The sequence below is a fragment of the Pseudochaenichthys georgianus genome, unplaced genomic scaffold (assembly GCF_902827115.2).
Source record: "Pseudochaenichthys georgianus unplaced genomic scaffold, fPseGeo1.2 scaffold_1201_arrow_ctg1, whole genome shotgun sequence".
In the NCBI taxonomy this organism is placed as follows: Eukaryota; Metazoa; Chordata; class Actinopteri; order Perciformes; family Channichthyidae; genus Pseudochaenichthys; species Pseudochaenichthys georgianus.
This window is the reverse complement of record NW_027262133.1, coordinates 9027-30248: the sequence shown is the minus strand read 5'-3', so window position 1 is coordinate 30248 and position 21222 is coordinate 9027. Positions and strand designations below refer to the sequence as shown.

At 50.7% G+C, this 21222-nt stretch overlaps 2 protein-coding genes across 2 annotated transcripts; one reads left to right on the top strand and one right to left on the bottom strand.

Moving 5' to 3' along the window:
• Positions 1-68: 68 nt before the first annotated feature.
• On the bottom strand, positions 69-11909 carry zbtb1 (zinc finger and BTB domain containing 1). Its single transcript, XM_034077014.2, has 2 exons — positions 11710-11909; positions 69-4337 (listed from the first exon to the last, which is right to left on the bottom strand). Exon 2 carries the CDS (start codon positions 4332-4334, stop codon positions 2262-2264), a length of 2073 nt encoding a protein of 690 aa, XP_033932905.1. The 5' UTR covers positions 4335-4337; positions 11710-11909; the 3' UTR covers positions 69-2261.
• LOC117440781 (mucin-1-like) lies at positions 4712-5422 on the top strand (the record flags this gene model as incomplete). The annotated part of the gene is made up of 2 exons (XM_071202117.1): positions 4712-4960; positions 5048-5422. Coding segments are annotated over 2 exons (603 nt in total), but the record flags the coding sequence as incomplete, so codon positions are not given.
• Positions 11910-21222: the final 9313 nt, after the last annotated feature.

Sequence of the window (21222 nt, the reverse complement as noted above, 5' to 3'; positions counted from 1 at the left end):
ACGCCGAGTCGTCGTCAGGACTCTGAAGCTCTTCCTCAGCTCAAATGACAGAGACACATTTCCTCCAACAGAGAGAGACTTGGTTTATTGAGAACTTCAAAGTGAACACAGGACATGAGGCCTGAAACCCCCAGCATGCATCACTGTGAGAGCGTGACACTGACACCGTGCACCTGCCTGATCTGCACGTCCAGAGCTGGTCCTCCTATTGGACCGTACAGAAACCAAAGAGGTCCTCCTATTGGACCGTACAGAAACCAAAGAGGTCCTCCTATTGGACCGTACAGAAACCAAAGAGGTCCTCCTATTGGACCGTACAGAAACCAAAAAGGTCCTCCTATTGGACCGCACAGAAACCAAAGAGGTCCTCCTATTGGACCGTACAGAAACCAAAAAGGTCCTCCTATTGGACCGTACAGAAACCAAAGAGGTCCTCCTATTGGACCGTACAGAAACCAAAGAGGTCCTCCTATTGGACCGTACAGAAACCAAAGAGGTCCTCCTATTGGACCGTACAGAAACCAAAGAGGTCCTCCTATTGGACCGTACAGAAACCAAAAAGGTCCTCCTATTGGACCGTACAGAAACCAAAGAGGTCCTCCTATTGGACCGTACAGAAACCAAAGAGGTCCTCCTATTGGACCATACAGAAACCAAAGAGGTCCTCCTATTGGACCGTACAGAAACCAAAGTGGGACATTTGACACAGAGGCGAAGAAGAAGAGAAACCCGAGCACCTTAATCTGAGAGAAGAGTTATTGTTTCTTTGAGGAGACCCTCTTCGTGGGTTCAGTGCATTCTTAGGATAAGTGAGAACTGGAGTAACGTCTGTGAGCGATCACACTGGAAACATTAGAAACTGGAATTGTACGCAATCATTTATGGCATTAATATTTAATATCTAATTATTGTCTGTTGAGATTCCTGGAAACAGAAATGACAAAAAAGAGTTTTCATTAAAAAGTTGATCACACACACGATCACACGTGATCACACACACGATCACACGTGATCACACACACGATCACACGTGATCTCACACGTGATCACACACATGATCACACACACATGATCACACACACACGTGATCACACACATGATCACACGTGATCACACACATGATCACACGTGATCACACACATGATCACACACACATGATCACACACACACGTGATCACACACATGATCACACACACATGATCACACACACGTTAGGGCTGAACGATTAATCGATTTTAAATCGAAATCGCGATTCGAGATGATGCGATTATCAAATCGCATCATCTCGAATGACACACAAGAAAGAAAAAAAGTCAAAAAAAAAAAGTCAAAAAAAAAAGTCAAAAAAAAAATGTCAAAAAAAGGGTTAAGAAAAAATCGCCAAAGCCTTTTTTTTTTAAAGTTTTTTTTTTCCGTTGGGTCGCTTCAAAACAAATATCGCAATTCGAATCGCAATATTTGTTAGAAAAATCGCAATTAGATTTTTTCCCAAAATCGTGCAGCCCTAACACACGTGATCACACACACGTGATCACACACACACGATCATAAACCAACACACTTTTTAAAGATAAAGTTTATAAGTTTATGACGGACCAAGCGGTGCGAATCGTCAGTGTGTTCCCTGACTCACACGGAGACCCTCACCCCGTTCCACACACAGTGTGTGCATATAACACCTGACGAAGACACACCTGTCAGACCTGGAGCGTCTGCAGGACCCGGACCGGACCTCAGTCCACCCGCAGCAACATGTTGAGGACATCATATAAGACATTTCTAATATGCTAACTGTGCTAATGTCCCAGCATCCAGAGACCCTACTCTACACCTCTATCAGAACACGTGGGGTCTCTACATGTCCAGGTTCTACCACCAGACTCATCTGGTGATCAGGGTGCTGACGGAGCATCAGGTGAACCCCCCCAACAACTGGTTCATATATATTTATAGTCCAACACTTGATGTGACGTGATGAGCTGGTTCCATGGAGGGCTGAGAGTCCTGCGGGGGGGGGCTTCATCTCTTTGGGCTTTTGGACAGAACCGCAGCTCCAGTACTAGATACCGGGAGTAAAGGTCCAGTAAGGCGGGTGAGCTGTGGAGACCTGCAGCAGTTTCTAAAGTGTCTCTCCTCAGGACCAGGGACCCGAGGAAGTCCTGACCGGCTGCTCAGGTTCTCTCAAAGTGCAGATCCAGTTTCTTTTTGGTGTTCGAGTGCGTGCCTTTGTTCTCCCGCGTATGGCTTCCAGAGTGTCGCAGCTATAGTCTCTTGGTGTGCTTGGAGTTGTAGTGGCTGCGCATGTCCTTCCGGAGGCGGAACTTCTCCCCGCAGACGCCGCAGATGTACAGGTGGACGTCCATGTGCTTCTCCAGCTGCTCTCCGCCGGGGAAGATCTGGAAGCACACCTGGCAGATGGTCTCCCCGGCGGACAGGTGGGAGATCATGTGTCGGACGTGGTCGTGTTTGAGGAAGGTGCCCTGGTCGCAGACGGGGCACACGTAGCGCGCCATGCCTTTGTGCATGTCGGTGTGCAGGCGCAGCTGGCGCTCCCGCAGGAACTGCTTCCCGCAGGTCTGGCAGGTGAACTGCTTCTCTTTGGTGTGGACGGTGTAATGCTCGCGCAGGTGGCAGCGCTGGTAGAAGCCCTTGCCGCAGATGCTGCAGAAGTGTTTGCGGCGGTGATCCGGTTCGCCCTCCTCCAGCAGCACGGGGCGGAACGGTTCCTGCTCGTGGCAGGACAGGGCGTGGTCGAGCGCCAGGCCCTCGCTCTGGAACAGCTTCCCACAGTGAGGGCAGGCCAGGTCGGCCGCCTCCACCTCCATCCCCTGCGGCTCCTCCGGCAGCGACGCCTCGTCCTCCGACTCGCCGCCCTGGGACTCGCCGCAGCGCTCGGCGTGCTCCTGCAGCTGCCGGCCTTTGATCAGCACCTGGCCACACCTCCCGCAGGCGCAGATATGACCCATGTGGTTGGACAGGTAGTGGGCGGACTTGTCTTCGTCCGTTAACAGAGTGCCGCAGAGCTCACAGGGCGCCCCGTCCCCGTCCTGCTTCTCGTCTTTCAGCTTGCGGAGCTTTGGAGAGACTCCTGACTCTTCGCTGCCCGACATGTGGCCTTCATAAGGCTCGCCGGAGACGCCGGGCTCGGGGTCGCAGTCTGCTTTCTCACCCCGCAGGTTGCTTCGTGCCGCGTCACTGAGCCGTGATCTACGGCTTCTGGTGGCGTGCTCACCGACCCGGACCATCTGTATCTCAGGAAACGCGCCATCCTCCGGTTCCGTCTTGATAGAGAGCGTCCTGGTGGAGCTGGGCTCTCCGTCGGTGCCGGCTGCCACGGACCTGAGGGCGGAGTCGGACCAGTCATCCTCGCCTTTACAGATGAGCCTGTGTTCCTCCGTGCTCTCGGAGGCGGAGCTCTCAGCCTCCCCCTCCACGTTGCCTCTCGGCTGACTGAAGGCCTTCCGGTTGGTGCAGGTCAGGATGTGCTCGATCAGAAGTTTCTCGCAGCTGAAGACAAAGCCACAGTCGTCGCAGGTGTAAGTGCGGCCGAACCGAGGGCGGTCTTTGAGAGCCGAACTCCTGCCGCCGGGCCTCTTCCTCAAGTCACATGGCTGATCGGCTGCTCCGTCCCCCAGCGGCGGCGCCATCTTCAGAGGAGCGTGAGCCATCTTCAGAGGAGCGTGAGCCATCTTCAGAGGAGCGTGAGCCGCCTTCAGAGGAGCGTTAGCCGCCTTCAGAGGAGCGTTAGCCGCCTTCAGAGGAGCGTTAGCCGCCTTCAGAGGAGCGTTAGCCACCTTCAGAGGAGCGTTAGCCGCCTCCTCCGCCGGCCTGCTGGCAGCTTTGGGTAAGGTCTCCACGTCCTGTGCAGCTGGCGGCTGCTCGTACATGCGCACTCCGAACATCATTTTCCCGGCGGTGGCGCCAGAGGAGGAACTGGACGAGGAGGCGGAAGAAGACGGGGTCGGGTTGGAGCTCCGGATGTCTCGGAGGTCCTCAAGCGAGTCGGGGATGTAGTACATCTGCAGGTACGCCATGGAGGCCTTCAGCTCCTCGAACTCGAAGCTGCCCACCACGATGCGGCCGAGGTACATGAGCTGCAGGATGAGGTCGAAGCACTCGGCGCTGATCTGCATGTTGCTGAGGTCCAGGCGCCCCGCCCCCTGCTGGTCCCGGATGAACATCATCCTGAAGTAGGAGCTGCAGGCGGCCAGGACGGCCTTGTGCGCCCTGAAGTAGATGTCCCCGATGGCGATGAGGCAGTCGCACAGGAAGCCCCACTCGCGCTGGTTGTTGAGCTGCTGGAGGACGTGATCGCTGTGGCTCGGCCTCGCCATCGCCTGCAAGCACCAAGACATCATCATCATCATCATCATCATCATCATCATCATCATCATCATCATCATCATCATCCTCACATTCATCACCATCCTCATCATCACCATCCTCTTCCTCATCATCATCATCATCATCACCACCACCACCACCACATTCATCATCACCATCCTCACCATCATCCTCATCATCCTCACCATCCTCATCATCCTCACCCTCATCCTCACCCTCATCCTCATCATCCTCACCATCCTCATCCTCATCATCCTCATCATCCTCATCCTCATCATCCTCACCATCCTCACCATCCTCATCCTCATCATCCTCATCATCCTCATCCTCATCATCCTCACCATCCTCACCATCCTCATCATCACCATCCTCTTCCTCATCATCATCATCATCATCACCACCACCACCACATTCATCATCACCATCCTCATCATCACCATCCTCACCATCATCCTCATCCTCATCCTCACCCTCACCCTCATCCTCATCATCCTCACCATCCTCACCATCCTCATCATCATCATCCTCATCATCCTCACCATCCTCACCCTCATCATTCTCACCATCCTCACCATCCTCATCATCCTCACCATCCTCACCATCCTCATCATCCTCATCCTCATCATCCTCACCATCCTCATCCTCACCATCCTCATCATCATCCTCATCATCCTCACCATCCTCATCATCCTCATCCTCATCATCCTCATCCTCACCATCCTCATCATCATCATCCTCATCCTCCTCACCATCCTCATCATCCTCATCATCATCCTCATCATCCTCATCATCCTCATCATCCTCACCATCCTCACCATCCTCATCATCACCATCCTCATCATCATCCTCATCATCCTCACCATCCTCATCATCCTCATCCTCATCATCCTCATCCTCACCATCCTCATCATCATCATCCTCATCCTCCTCACCATCCTCATCATCCTCATCATCATCCTCATCATCATCATCCTCATCATCATCCTCATCATCCTCATCATCATCCTCATCATCCTCATCATCCTCATCATCCTCACCATACCAAAGCAGCCGTTAGAGACAGGAACTCAGCAGCTCTGACCACGGCACGCTAACCCTTCTCTGATTGGCTGCTGCGATCTGACTTCAGTCGTGAAGCTACTTTGAACCAAGTGTCAGACTTTAGTTCCACCTGGAGTGAATCCACCAGCTACCTGCAGCCTACAAAGTACTTCAGACTAGCTGCACCTCCACCAGCTACCCTGCAGCCTACAAAGTACTTCAGACTAGCTGCACCTCCACCAGCTACCCTGCAGCCTACAAAGTACTTCAGACTAGCTGCACCTTCACCAGCTACCCTGCAGTCTACAAAGTACTTCAGACTAGCTGCACCTTCACCAGCTACCCTGCAGCCTACAAAGTACTTCAGACTAGCTGCACCTCCACCAGCTACCCTGCAGTCTACAAAGTACTTCAGACTAGCTGCACCTTCACCAGCTACCCTGCAGTCTACAAAGTACTTCAGACTAGCTGCACCTTCACCAGCTACCCTGCAGTCTACAAAGTACTTCAGACTAGCTGCACCTCCACCAGCTACCCTGCAGCCTACAAAGTACTTCAGACTAGCTGCACCTTCACCAGCTACCCTGCAGTCTACAAAGTACTTCAGACTAGCTGCACCTTCACCAGCTACCCTGCAGTCTACAAAGTACTTCAGACTAGCTGCACCTCCACCAGCTACCCTGCAGTCTACAAAGTACTTCAGACTAGCTGCACCTTCACCAGCTACCCTGCAGTCTACAAAGTACTTCAGACTAGCTGCACCTCCACCAGCTACCCTGCAGTCTACAAAGTACTTCAGACTAGCTGCACCTTCACCAGCTACCCTGCAGTCTACAAAGTACTTCAGACTAGCTGCACCTCCACCAGCTACCCTGCAGTCTACAAAGTACTTCAGACTAGCTGCACCTTCACCAGCTACCCTGCAGTCTACAAAGTACTTCAGACTAGCTGCACCTTCACCAGCTACCCTGCAGTCTACAAAGTACTTCAGACTAGCTGCACCTTCACCAGCTACCCTGCAGTCTACAAAGTACTTCAGACTAGCTGCACCTCCACCAGCTACCCTGCAGTCTACAAAGTACTTCAGACTAGCTGCATCCTTCACCAGCTACCCTGCAGTCTACAAAGTACTTCAGACTAGCTGCACCTCCACCAGCTACCCTGCAGTCTACAAAGTACTGCAGACTAGCTGCACCTCCACCAGCTACCCTGCAGTCTACAAAGTACTTCAGACTAGCTGCACCTCCACCAGCTACCCTGCAGTCTACAAAGTACTTCAGACTAGCTGCACCTCCACCAGCTACCCTGCAGTCTACAAAGTACTTCAGACTAGCTGCACCTCCACCAGCTACCCTGCAGTCTACAAAGTACTTCAGACTAGCTGCACCTCCACCAGCTACCCTGCAGTCTACAAAGTACTTCAGACTAGCTGCACCTCACCAGCTACCCTGCAGTCTACAAAGTACTTCAGACTAGCTGCACCTCCACCAGCTACCCTGCAGTCTACAAAGTACTTCAGACTAGCTGCACCTTCACCAGCTACCCTGCAGTCTACAAAGTACTTCAGACTAGCTGCACCTTCACCAGCTACCCTGCAGTCTACAAAGTACTTCAGACTAGCTGCACCTCCACCAGCTACCCTGCAGTCTACAAAGTACTTCAGACTAGCTGCACCTCCACCAGCTACCCTGCAGTCTACAAAGTACTTCAGACTAGCTGCACCTCCACCAGCTACCCTGCAGTCTACAAAGTACTTCAGACTAGCTGCACCTTCACCAGCTACCCTGCAGTCTACAAAGTACTTCAGACTAGCTGCACCTTCACCAGCTACCCTGCAGTCTACAAAGTACTTCAGACTAGCTGCACCTTCACCAGCTACCCTGCAGTCTACAAAGTACTTCAGACTAGCTGCACCTCCACCAGCTACCCTGCAGTCTACAAAGTACTTCAGACTAGCTGCACCTTCACCAGCTACCCTGCAGTCTACAAAGTACTTCAGACTAGCTGCACCTTCACCAGCTACCCTGCAGTCTACAAAGTACTTCAGACTAGCTGCACCTCCACCAGCTACCCTGCAGTCTACAAAGTACTTCAGACTAGCTGCACCTTCACCAGCTACCCTGCAGTCTACAAAGTACTTCAGACTAGCTGCACCTTCACCAGCTACCCTGCAGTCTACAAAGTACTTCAGACTAGCTGCACCTCCACCAGCTACCCTGCAGTCTACAAAGTACTTCAGACTAGCTGCACCTTCACCAGCTACCCTGCAGTCTACAAAGTACTTCAGACTAGCTGCACCTTCACCAGCTACCCTGCAGTCTACAAAGTACTTCAGACTAGCTGCACCTCCACCAGCTACCCTGCAGTCTACAAAGTACTTCAGACTAGCTGCACCTTCACCAGCTACCCTGCAGTCTACAAAGTACTTCAGACTAGCTGCACCTCCACCAGCTACCCTGCAGTCTACAAAGTACTTCAGACTAGCTGCACCTTCACCAGCTACCCTGCAGTCTACAAAGTACTTCAGACTAGCTGCACCTCCACCAGCTACCCTGCAGTCTACAAAGTACTTCAGACTAGCTGCACCTTCACCAGCTACCCTGCAGTCTACAAAGTACTTCAGACTAGCTGCACCTTCACCAGCTACCCTGCAGTCTACAAAGTACTTCAGACTAGCTGCACCTCCACCAGCTACCCTGCAGTCTACAAAGTACTTCAGACTAGCTGCACCTCCACCAGCTACCCTGCAGTCTACAAAGTACTTCAGACTAGCTGCACCTCCACCAGCTACCCTGCAGTCTACAAAGTACTTCAGACTAGCTGCACCTTCACCAGCTACCCTGCAGTCTACAAAGTACTTCAGACTAGCTGCACCTCCACCAGCTACCCTGCAGTCTACAAAGTACTTCAGACTAGCTGCACCTTCACCAGCTACCCTGCAGTCTACAAAGTACTTCAGACTAGCTGCACCTTCACCAGCTACCCTGCAGTCTACAAAGTACTTCAGACTAGCTGCACCTCCACCAGCTACCCTGCAGTCTACAAAGTACTTCAGACTAGCTGCACCTCCACCAGCTACCCTGCAGTCTACAAAGTACTTCAGACTAGCTGCACCTTCACCAGCTACCCTGCAGTCTACAAAGTACTTCAGACTAGCTGCACCTCACCAGCTACCCTGCAGTCTACAAAGTACTTCAGACTAGCTGCACCTCCACCAGCTACCCTGCAGTCTACAAAGTACTTCAGACTAGCTGCACCTCACCAGCTACCCTGCAGTCTACAAAGTACTTCAGACTAGCTGCACCTTCACCAGCTACCCTGCAGTCTACAAAGTACTTCAGACTAGCTGCACCTCCACCAGCTACCCTGCAGTCTACAAAGTACGTCAGACTAGCTGCACCTTCACCAGCTACCCTGCAGTCTACAAAGTACTTCAGACTAGCTGCACCTTCACCAGCTACCCTGCAGTCTACAAAGTACTTCAGACTAGCTGCACCTTCACCAGCTACCCTGCAGTCTACAAAGTACTTCAGACTAGCTGCACCTTCACCAGCTACCCTGCAGTCTACAAAGTACTTCAGACTAGCTGCACCTCCACCAGCTACCCTGCAGTCTACAAAGTACTTCAGACTAGCTGCACCTTCACCAGCTACCCTGCAGTCTACAAAGTACTTCAGACTAGCTGCACCTTCACCAGCTACCCTGCAGTCTACAAAGTACTTCAGACTAGCTGCACCTTCCACCAGCTACCCTGCAGTCTACAAAGTACTTCAGACTAGCTGCACCTTCACCAGCTACCCTGCAGTCTACAAAGTACTTCAGACTAGCTGCACCTTCACCAGCTACCCTGCAGTCTACAAAGTACTTCAGACTAGCTGCATCCTTCACCAGCTACCCTGCAGTCTACAAAGTACTTCAGACTAGCTGCACCTTCACCAGCTACCCTGCAGTCTACAAAGTACTTCAGACTAGCTGCACCTTCACCAGCTACCCTGCAGTCTACAAAGTACTTCAGACTAGCTGCACCTTCACCAGCTACCCTGCAGTCTACAAAGTACTTCAGACTAGCTACACCTTCACCAGCTACCCTGCAGTCTACAAAGTACTTCAGACTAGCTGCACCTTCACCAGCTACCCTGCAGTCTACAAAGTACTTCAGACTAGCTGCACCTTCACCAGCTACCCTGCAGTCTACAAAGTACTTCAGACTAGCTGCACCTTCACCAGCTACCCTGCAGTCTACAAAGTACTTCAGACTAGCTGCACCTCCACCAGCTACCCTGCAGTCTACAAAGTACTTCAGACTAGCTGCACCTTCACCAGCTTTGAGAACACTTTCATGATCAATCATTATAAAACATATATATATATTATTCTGAAATGGACCAATCTGCACAACGACTACTTTCACTGTCTTTCACTATATTCTGATGAGAATACTTTCTACTTTCACTTGAGGAACATTTTGAATGCAGGACTTTTACTGTAACAGAGTATTCCTACACTCTGGTACTTCTACTTTTACTCAAGTACAAGATCTGAGTACTTCTACTTTTACTCAAGTACAAGATCTGAGTACTTCTACTTTTACTCAAGTACAAGGTCTGAGTACTTCTACTTTTACTCAAGTACAAGATCTGAGTACTTCTACTTTTACTCAAGTACAAGATCTGAGTACTTCTACTTTTACTCAAGTACAAGATCTGAGTACTTCTACTTTTACTCAAGTACAAGATCTGAGTACTTCTACTTTTACTCAAGTACAAGATCTGAGTACTTCTACTTTTACTCAAGTACAAGATCTGAGTACTTCTACTTTTACTCAAGTACAAGATCTGAGTACTTCTACTTTTACTCAAGTACAAGATCTGAGTACTTCTACTTTTACTCAAGTACAAGATCTGAGTACTTCTACTTTTACTCAAGTACAAGATCTGAGTACTTCTACTTTTACTCAAGTACAAGATCTGAGTACTTCTACTTTTACTCAAGTACAAGATCTGAGTACTTCTACTTTTACTCAAGTACAAGATCTGAGTACTTCTACTTTTACTCAAGTACAAGATCTGAGTACTTCTACTTTTACTCAAGTACAAGATCTGAGTACTTCTACTTTTACTCAAGTACAAGATCTGAGTACTTCTACTTTTACTCAAGTACAAGATCTGAGTACTTCTACTTTTACTCAAGTACAAGATCTGAGTACTTCTACTTTTACTCAAGTACAAGATCTGAGTACTTCTACTTTTACTCAAGTACAAGATTTGAGTACTTCTACTTTGACTCAAGAACAAGACCTGAATACTTCTACTTTTACTCAAGTATCAGATCTGAGTACTTGTACTTTTACTCAAGTACAATATCTGAGTACTTCTACTTTTCCTCAAGTACAAGATCTGAGTACTTCTACTTTTACTCAAGCACAAGATCTGAGTACTTCTACTTTTACTCAAGTACAAGATCTGAGTACTTCTACTTTTACTCAAGTACAAGATCTGAGTACTTCTACTTTTACTCAAGTACAAGATCTGAGTACTTCTACTTTTCCTCAAGTACAAGATCTGAGTACTTCTACTTTTACTCAAGTACAACATCTGAGTACTTCTACTTTTACTCAAGTACAAGATCTGAGTACTTCTACTTTTACTCAAGTACAAGATCTGAGTACTTCTACTTTTACTCAAGTACAAGATCTGAGTACTTCTACTTTTACTCAAGTACAAGATCTGAGTACTTCTACTTTTACTCAAGTACAAGCTCTGAGTACTTCTACTTTTACTCAAGTACAACATCTGAGTACTTCTACTTTTACTCAAGTACAAGATCTGAGTACTTCTACTTTTACTCAAGAACAAGATCTGAGTACTTCTACTTTTACTCAAGTACAAGATCTGAGTACTTCTCCCGCTCTGTATAGTAGGTGTTGTTACTGTAGATCACTCCGCAGCTAAAATGGAGATCCGGTGGTTATCCGCGTCAAGCTAACAGCAGCCAGACCGGAAGTTAATGGGGCCAGTCCTCCAAAATAAAAGCCTCAACCAGTCCAACCGCGTGACCTGAGCAGGACGCACGTCTCGTGGCTTCATTATGATCTTATTACTAACGTCGGAACATGTTTGAAATAGTAGAATACATTTCAAACATGTCAAAACAAAAAAACAACGCAACAACTTCTAGCTTGTCTTTTATTTTGAAAATCCAGATGTAGTAACAGCTCGATGCGTGATGACCCCCGCACACAGTCTCCCCCCCCCCTCCCCGCACCGCCCCGCAAACAACAGGCCGAGAGAGCCTGTGTTTCCTGGAGCTCACACACCGACTCACCGTGAGATCTGAGGCCGAGGAGGGGCGTCTCTGTCCGGCTGCGCTGATCAGAAACTCCCGCTGTAACTCCTCTCTCTCGCTCTCTCTCTCTCTTCCTCCTCTCTCTCCCTCTCTCTCTCTCTCTGGCAGGAAGAGTCTCTTCTTCTTCCTCCTCCTCTTCTTCTTCTTCTTCTCCTGCTGCTGAAGATCAAAGCACTTCCTCCGAGCACCACGCAATTAAACACTTCCGGTCCAAATGCCGGGCCTTCAAAATAAAGGTCATCCCCCGGGGAAGTGAGCGAGCAGAGCGGGAACAAACAGAGATATCAGAGAGTTCACCTGTTGGTCTCTCTTTAAGTTAAAACTCCGTCTTGGAACGTTTTTTTATTATTAAAAATGTATTTTATTTCTTCTTCTTGCATTTCCACTGAATGCAATGAAACACTTCAAAATAAGAGTTCTAATTCATCTTTAAAATCCTGTGAGTACTCTGTATACCGTGTGCAGTGATGTACCTGAACGAGTTCAATGAACGATCGTTCATGAACGCGTTCATATTTTGGGCGAACGTGAACTGAACGTACTGTATTTCCGCTCGATGAACGTAATTGAGAACGCGTTCATTCTCAGCGCTGTATAACGGCGTTCAAAAGTGCGTTCATTCTCAGCACTGTATTATAACGGCGTTCAAAAGTGTGCCAGATTTCATATGCCTTTCAGCCGAAACCCCAGTTAAAACACACAGTAAACAGGCTTCAAAATAATGCGGAAAACCACCCAATCTGGCAACAGCAAGCTGCCTGTGACGCGTACGCGCCTGTCACCCGTGGCTGTCGCACTAAAATATAAATATACTAAATATATCAGACTCCTCACAACAAACAGTGTGGAACCGCGGAACCGGCGAGCATTGAATGAATGAATGAATTAGTATGGACGAAGCCGAGAGCAGCTGGAGCAGCACTCGCTCAGAGTGAGACTCTACGGCAGGGGTGGGGAACCTCCGGCCTCCGGGCCGTATACGGCGTGTACGGCCCTCGAGGTAATTTATAAACACACGCAAAAAATGAAAGAAATCTCGACCGCAAAAAAATTAAACAAGCGAGTGCCTGTTTTTCCTGGCCAAGGTCAGGGTCCTTGAACACAACACGAGCCTAACGTGTCATCACGTGCTATAGTTCTCGACTGACAGGGGTGCAGTTCTGACGGAGAGCACCAGAACGCCACTCCAGCACTTCAGAAATTGCAGTACCGATAAGTCCATACACATGCCGCAGTTTCTGCGTGTCTGTGTCTTTAGTTGAAAGCCCAGTGGCGATCTGCTCATCTGTCATACTGATCAGACAGTCAATAACTGTGTTGTTATCATTAGCATCTGGTTAGCTAGCTATGCTAACGAATATAAGAAGCTTTTTCTACAACCAGTGAGGTAAAGGCACATCTTTATATGATCATTATAGTTATAAAAAAATAAGAGAATACAGTAAACAGGTATAAAATACTATATGACAGTTATTAATAAAGAAGAATACAGTTTGAAAGGGTAGTGATTTGTCAAATATCCATAAATTAAAAGAAAATCTGCTTACAGTTGTGTTTGGGTGTTGAGAGATGTGTCCATAGATCTCCTAATGTTGCTCTCAAAGTGCACTAGATTGATGCTTTTAACTTCAACATTTAAAAAAAAATCTTCCCAGGGGAGCACGCCACACCCTGCACGTGCATGCATACGCGAGTCATGGTGAGATATCTGGATTAAGAGGTTGCTTTTTCTTTGCACAGAATGAAATGAATGGGCTGTGATTTTAGTTTGTTTAAGCAGAGGTCAATAACTTGTACGGCCCTCTGAGGATATTGTAAAAATTGAAATGGCCGTTGAGAGGAAAAAGGTTCCCCACCCCTGCTCTACGGCGTCGGCGTATGAGCATTTAAAAGAGTTTTACGTTAAAGTCAGTACTGACTCAGACGGAAAAAATCAAACGTTTGCCTGTAAACTGTGTCCGCCCGGTTTGAAAAAGCAAGTCCGTACATCGACGACAACAAACCTTAAACGGCACATTGAGAATAAGCACACGACTAGCCTTTCACGGTATGTGCGAGTGGCGAATAAAAAAGAGAGCCAAAACAGATCCACTACCACCCAAATCCCATTAACATCGTACAGGAGACAAATAATAGCTCACAGCAACGTATTGAAAAAAGAACTATAAACTATAAATTAGTTCATTTTTGAAACCATGAACTTTAGTTCAACATTTTGAATTATGAACTATGAACTGAACTAGTTCATTTTAAAATATGTGAACTGTGAACTGAACTAGTTCATGTAGAAAGTGAACTTTCCCAACACTGACCGTGTGTACCGTGTGTACCCTGTGTACTGTGTGTACTCTGTATACTGTGTGTACTCTGTATACCTTGTATACCTTGTATACTGTGTGTACCGTGTGTACCCTGTGTACTGTGTGTACTCTGTATACTGTGTGTACCCTGTGTACTGTGTGTACTTTGTATACTGTGTGTACTCTGTATACCTTGTATACTGTGTGTACCGTGTGTACCCTGTGTACTGTGTGTACTCTGTATACTGTGTGTACCCTGTATACTGTGTGTACTGTGTATACCCTGTATACTGTGTGTACTGTTTGTACCCTGTATACTGTGTGTACTGTGTATACCCTGTATACTGTGTGTACCCTGTATACTGTGTGTACTGTTTGTACCCTGTGTACTGTGTGTACCCTGTATACTGTGTGTACTGTTTGTACCCTGTATACTGTGTGTACTGTGTATACCCTGTATACTGTGTGTACCCTGTATACTGTGTGTACTGTGTATACCCTGTATACTGTGTGTACTGTTTGTACCCTGTATACTGTGTGTACTGTGTATACCCTGTATACTGTGTGTACCCTGTATACTGTGTGTACTGTGTATACCCTGTATACTGTGTGTACTGTTTGTACCCTGTATACTGTGTGTACTGTGTATACCCTGTATACTGTGTGTACCCTGTATACTGTGTGTACTGTTTGTACCCTGTGTACTGTGTGTACCCTGTATACTGTGTGTACTGTTTGTACCCTGTGTACTGTGTGTACTGTTTGTACCCTGTATACTGTGTGTACTGTTTGTACCCTGTGTACTGTGTGTACCCTGTATACTGTGTGTACTGTGTGTACCCTGTATACTGTGTGTACTGTGTGTACCCTGTATACTGTGTGTATTGTGTGTACCCTGTATACTGTTTGTACCCTGTATACTGTGTGTACTGTGTGTACCCTGTATACTGTGTGTACTGTGTGTACCCTGTATACTGTGTGTACTGTGTGTACCCTGTATACTGTGTGTACTGTGTGTACCCTGTATACTGTGTGTACTCATTTCATTTCAAACCTTTATTTATACAGATAAATCGCATTGAGATCATTGATCTCTCTTCCAAGGGAGAGCTGCTCAAGTAGTTCCTCGTGAAACACAAAAGCATCAACAGAACAACAAAAGGACGTCTTCAGCATCATGTACATACTGATCCACATGAGCAGGTAGCACCAGCTTCCAGTGAGCAGCATCCAGCCAGCTCTAGAACATGTAGTGGCTCCAGCTTGCTCAGGTTAACCTGCAGCCTGTCCCAGACCGAGGAGCTGCCTCTAGAGCTGCTCCCTCAGACAGTCCTAGCAGCTGCTCCTTTAGTAAAACCTCAGCATGCCATCTCAGGCAGGAGCCACTCACACCTCTCCGTGAGACCAGGAGCAGATATAAGATGGAGGTTTCCCCAGCATGGCTTTGTAGATGAAGTGTCCCAGAGACTGAGCCTCCGTGCAGAGAGTGAAGCATCCTGCCCTACACACAGGGGGCAGTGAAGGGTTAATGCTTTACAGTCAGTCTCACATCTCAGAGCGCTGTGATACGCAGCATCTAGCTGGACCAGGCAACGGGCCGGTGCATTCAGATAGACCAGATCCCCAGAGTCCAGCACAGGTCAAAGGTCACAGAGCCTCTTCCTGGCCTCCAGGAGGAGCAGGACGTGTTCCTGGAGAAGGACCCTAGCCTCACCCTCAGCTCCTCAGCAGGCTAGAGACCTGAGGGTGAGAGGAGAGACGACCATCAAGCAGACACCCAGGGAGTGTCTCGTCCCTGCAGTTTCCACATCAGCACACAGATCCATTCTACCCCAATCTAACAGACCACGCCCCTGCTCCACAAAGTGTCTCTCTTTGTGACACGAGGTTTAACCTTTTGGACCCGAGTGTGGCTACAGCTCAGAGGTCGCTCACACCATTCTCTAATGCTCCCACAGAGGAGGATTCATGGGGAACATTTGTTAGAATGAGATCATTAGGAGGATTTATTAGGGCGAGTAGGACGGTCTGTAATCTGGGTAACATGCAAAGAGGTACTGGTTTTTAAAATCCTCTGACCCAGAAGTGACCAGTCCCAGTTCACCCTCCAAGCGGCTCTATCTCCTTGTAGGAAAGTTGCGATAACAGTTTTGCCAAAGACGATAAAGAGTCCTTGACAGCCGAGGGGCCCTGTAGCAGCCCACCACCATGACCTTTGACCCTTTGTTACCTCAATATTCACGGCTACACATTCGAGCTGTTTACTAACAGAGTTGGAAACCATATTAGTTACACAAAACTTATTTTTCACATAAATGGCAACGCCACCACCTTGTTTAGGCGGTCAGTGCGGGACACTGTAACCATTTATGTAAATGTCAGAGGCCAACATGGAGCCACGTTTCTGATAAGACAACGACATCAGCATCAGTCGAACTCGCCCAACATCTAATTTAGGTAACAGACTACGCACATTTAAATGAATGAAAGCTAGCCCAGATCTGGATATACGATCAGCAGGAGTAGCTAGTTGACTAATGCTGCTCGGAGGACCTGGCTGGACATTTCCTGATAGTAACAACAATAAAAATACCAGGCACCTTTTCCTCTTAATCAACACACACATTGTCAGCTGTTCTAGAGTCACCAGCAAACTTCGCGAAAGTGAGATTAGAGTTTAAAAAACAATTCTGAAGGACCATCGTGGCAGGCACGTGAGAAAGACACACATTTTCCGAAATGAAAGTCCGCGACAGTGCAACCAGCAACTGTTTGTGCAACACCTCCGAGACTGTACAGGGGATGTCCACTGGGGCGGCAGAACAGACCCGAGTCCAGTAGATTGTTCAGGACGACTAGCGATCTTCTCCTTGTCCAGTACAGCAGTAACCACGCTGTTCCCGGAGCAAGGTGGAACCAGGCCTCAGCTACAGCAGCACAGAAGCACAGCAGAGCAGGTGGAACCAGGCCTCAGCTACAGCAGCAGAGCAGAGCAGGTGGAACCAGGCCCCAGCTACAGCAGCACAGCAGAGCAGGTGGAACCAGGCCTCAGCTACAGCAGCACAGCTGAGCAGGTGGAACCAGGCCTCAGCTACAGCAGCACAGAAGCACAGCAGAGCAGGTGGAACCAGGCCTCAGCTACAGCAGCACAGAAGCGAAGCAGAGCAGGTGGAACCAGGCCTCAGCTACAGCAGCACAGAAGCACAGCAGAGCAGGTGGAACCAGGCCTCAGCTACAGCAGCACAGAAGCACAGCAGAGCAGGTGGAACCAGGCCTCAGCTACAGCAGCACAGAAGCACAGCAGAGCAGGTGGAACCAGGCCTCAGCTACAGCAGCACAGCAGAGCAGAGCAGGTGGAACCAGGCCTCAGCTACAGCAGCAGAGCAGGTGGAACCAGGCCTCAGCTACAGCAGCAGAGCAGAGCAGGTGGAACCAGGCCTCAGCTACAGCAGCAGAGCAGGTGGAACCAGGCCCCAGCTACAGCAGCACAGCAGAGCAGGTGGAACCAGGCCTCAGCTACAGCAGCACAGCTGAGCAGGTGGAACCAGGCCTCAGCTACAGCAGCACATCAGAGCAGAGCAGGTGGAACCAGGCCTCAGCTACAGCAACACAGCAGAGCAGGTGGAACCAGGCCTCAGCTACAGCAGCACAGCTGAGCAGGTGGAACCAGGCCTCAGCTACAGCAGCACAGCAGAGCAGAGCAGGTGGAACCAGGCCTCAGCCACAGCAGCACAGCAGAGCAGAGCAGAGCAGGTGGAACCAGGCCTCAGCTACAGCAGCACAGCAGAGCAGGTGGAACCAGGCCTCAGCTACAGCAGCACAACAGAGCAGAGCAGAGCAAGTGGAACCAGGCCTCAGCTACAGCAGCACAGCAGAGCAGAGCAGGTGGAACCAGGCCTCAGCTACAGCAGCACAGAAGCACAGCAGAGCAGGTGGAACCAGGCCTCAGCTACAGCAGCAGAGCAGAGCAGGTGGAACCAGGCCTCAGCTACAGCAGCAGAGCAGAGCAGGTGGAACCAGGCCCCAGCTACAGCAGCACAGCAGAGCAGGTGGAACCAGGCCTCAGCTACAGCAGCACAGCTGAGCAGGTGGAACCAGGCCTCAGCTACAGCAGCACAGAAGCACAGCAGAGCAGGTGGAACCAGGCCTCAGCTACAGCAGCACAGAAGCACAGCAGAGCAGGTGGAACCAGGCCTCAGCTACAGCAGCACAGAAGCACAGCAGAGCAGGTGGAACCAGGCCTCAGCTACAGCAGCACAGAAGCACAGCAGAGCAGGTGGAACCAGGCCTCAGCTACAGCAGCACAGAAGCACAGCAGAGCAGGTGGAACCAGGCCTCAGCTACAGCAGCACAGCAGAGCAGAGCAGGTGGAACCAGGCCTCAGCTACAGCAGCAGAGCAGGTGGAACCAGGCCTCAGCTACAGCAGCAGAGCAGGTGGAACCAGGCCCCAGCTACAGCAGCACAGCAGAGCAGGTGGAACCAGGCCTCAGCTACAGCAGCACAGAAGCACAGCAGAGCAGGTGGAACCAGGCCTCAGCTACAGCAGCAGAGCAGAGCAGGTGGAACCAGGCCTCAGCTACAGCAGCAGAGCAGAGCAGGTGGAACCAGGCCCCAGCTACAGCAGCACAGCAGAGCAGGTGGAACCAGGCCTCAGCTACAGCAGCACAGCTGAGCAGGTGGAACCAGGCCTCAGCTACAGCAGCACAGAAGCACAGCAGAGCAGGTGGAACCAGGCCTCAGCTACAGCAGCACAGAAGCGAAGCAGAGCAGGTGGAACCAGGCCTCAGCTACAGCAGCACAGAAGCACAGCAGAGCAGGTGGAACCAGGCCTCAGCTACAGCAGCACAGAAGCACAGCAGAGCAGGTGGAACCAGGCCTCAGCTACAGCAGCACAGAAGCACAGCAGAGCAGGTGGAACCAGGCCTCAGCTACAGCAGCACAGCAGAGCAGAGCAGGTGGAACCAGGCCTCAGCTACAGCAGCAGAGCAGGTGGAACCAGGCCTCAGCTACAGCAGCAGAGCAGAGCAGGTGGAACCAGGCCTCAGCTACAGCAGCAGAGCAGGTGGAACCAGGCCCCAGCTACAGCAGCACAGCAGAGCAGGTGGAACCAGGCCTCAGCTACAGCAGCACAGCTGAGCAGGTGGAACCAGGCCTCAGCTACAGCAGCACATCAGAGCAGAGCAGGTGGAACCAGGCCTCAGCTACAGCAACACAGCAGAGCAGGTGGAACCAGGCCTCAGCTACAGCAGCACAGCTGAGCAGGTGGAACCAGGCCTCAGCTACAGCAGCACAGCAGAGCAGAGCAGGTGGAACCAGGCCTCAGCCACAGCAGCACAGCAGAGCAGAGCAGAGCAGGTGGAACCAGGCCTCAGCTACAGCAGCACAGCAGAGCAGGTGGAACCAGGCCTCAGCTACAGCAGCACAACAGAGCAGAGCAAGTGGAACCAGGCCTCAGCTACAGCAGCACAGCAGAGCAGAGCAGGTGGAACCAGGCCTCAGCTACAGCAGCACAGCAGAGCAGGTGGAACCAGGCCTCAGCTACAGCAGCACAGCAGAGCAGGTGGAACCAGGCCTCAGCTACAGCAGCACAGCAGAGCAGAGCAGGTGGAACCAGGCCTCAGCTACAGCAGCACAGCACAGCAGAGCAGGTGGAACCAGGCCTCAGCCACAGCAGCACAACAGAGCAGAGAAGGTGGAACCAGGCCTCAGCTACAGCAGCACAGCAGAGCAGGTGGAACCAGGCCTCAGCTACAGCAGCACAGCAGAGGAGAGAAGGCGGAACCAGGCCTCAGCTACAGCAGCACAGCAGAGCAGATAAGGTGGAAACAGGCCTCAGCTACAGCAGCACAACAGAGCAGAGCAGGTGGAACCAGGCCTCAGCTACAGCAGCATAACAGAGCAGAGAAGGTGGAACCAGGCCTCAGCTACAGCAGCACAGCAGAGAAGGTGGAACCAGGCCTCAGCTACAGCAGCACAACAGAGCAGAGAAGGTGGAACCAGGCCTCAGCTACAGCAGCACAACAGAGCAGAGCAGGTGGAACCAGGCCTCAGCTACAGCATCACAGCAGAGCAGGTGGAACCAGGCCTCAGCTACAGCAGCACAGGAGAGCAGGTGGAACCAGGCCTCAGCTACAGCAGCACAGCAGAGCAGGTGGAACCAGGCCTCAGCTACAGCAGCACAGCAGAGCAGAGCAGAGAAGGTGGAACCAGGCCTCAGCTACAGAAGCTCAGCAGAGCAGAGCAGGTGGAACCAGGCCTCAGCTACAGCAGCACAGCAGAGCAGAGCAGGTGAAACCAGGCCTCAGCTACAGCAGCACAGCAGAGCAGAGCAGGTGGAACCAGGCCTCAGCTACAGCAGCACAGCAGAGCAGAGCAGGTGGAACCAGGCCTCAGCTACAGCAGCACAGCAGAGCAGAGCAGGTGGAACCAGGCCTCAGCTACAGCAGCACAGCAGAGCAGAGAAGGTGGAACCAGGCCTCAGCTACAGCAGCACAACAGAGCAGAGCAGGTGGAACCAGGCCTCAGCTACAGCAGCACAGCAGAGCAGAGCAGGTGGAACCAGGCCTCAGCTACAGCAGCGCAGCAGAGCAGGTGGAACCAGGCCTCAGCTACAGCAGCACAGCAGAGCAGAGCAGGTGGAACCAGGCCTCAGCTACAGCAGCACATCAGAGCAGAGCAGGTGGAACCAGGCCTCAGCTACAGCAGCACAGCAGAGCAGGTGGAACCAGGCCTCAGCTACAGCAGCACAGCAGAGCAGAGCAGGTGGAACCAGGCCTCAGCTACAGCAGCACAGCAGAGCAGAGAAGGTGGAACCAGGCCTCAGCCACAGCAGCACAGCACAGCAGAGCAGGTGGAACCAGGCCTCAGCTACAGCAGCACAACAGAGCAGAGCAGAGCAAGTGGAACCAGGCCTCAGCTACAGCAGCACAGCAGAGCAGAGCAGGTGGAACCAGGCCTCAGCCACAGCAGCACAGCAGAGCAGGTGGAACCAGGCCTCAGCTATAGCAGCACAGCAGAGCAGGTGGAACCAGGCCTCAGCTACAGCAGCACAACAGAGCAGAGCAGAGCAAGTGGACCAGGCCTCAGCTACAGCAGCACAGCAGAGCAGAGCAGGTGGAACCAGGCCTCAGCTACAGCAGCACAGCAGAGCAGGTGGAACCAGGCCTCAGCTACAGCAGCACAGCAGAGCAG

What these genes read in the sequence shown, in the direction of transcription:
- zbtb1 (XM_034077014.2), bottom strand. Translation starts at nt 4,334, where the DNA reads ATGGCGAGGCCGAGCCACAGCGATCACGTCCTCCAGCAGCTCAACAAC.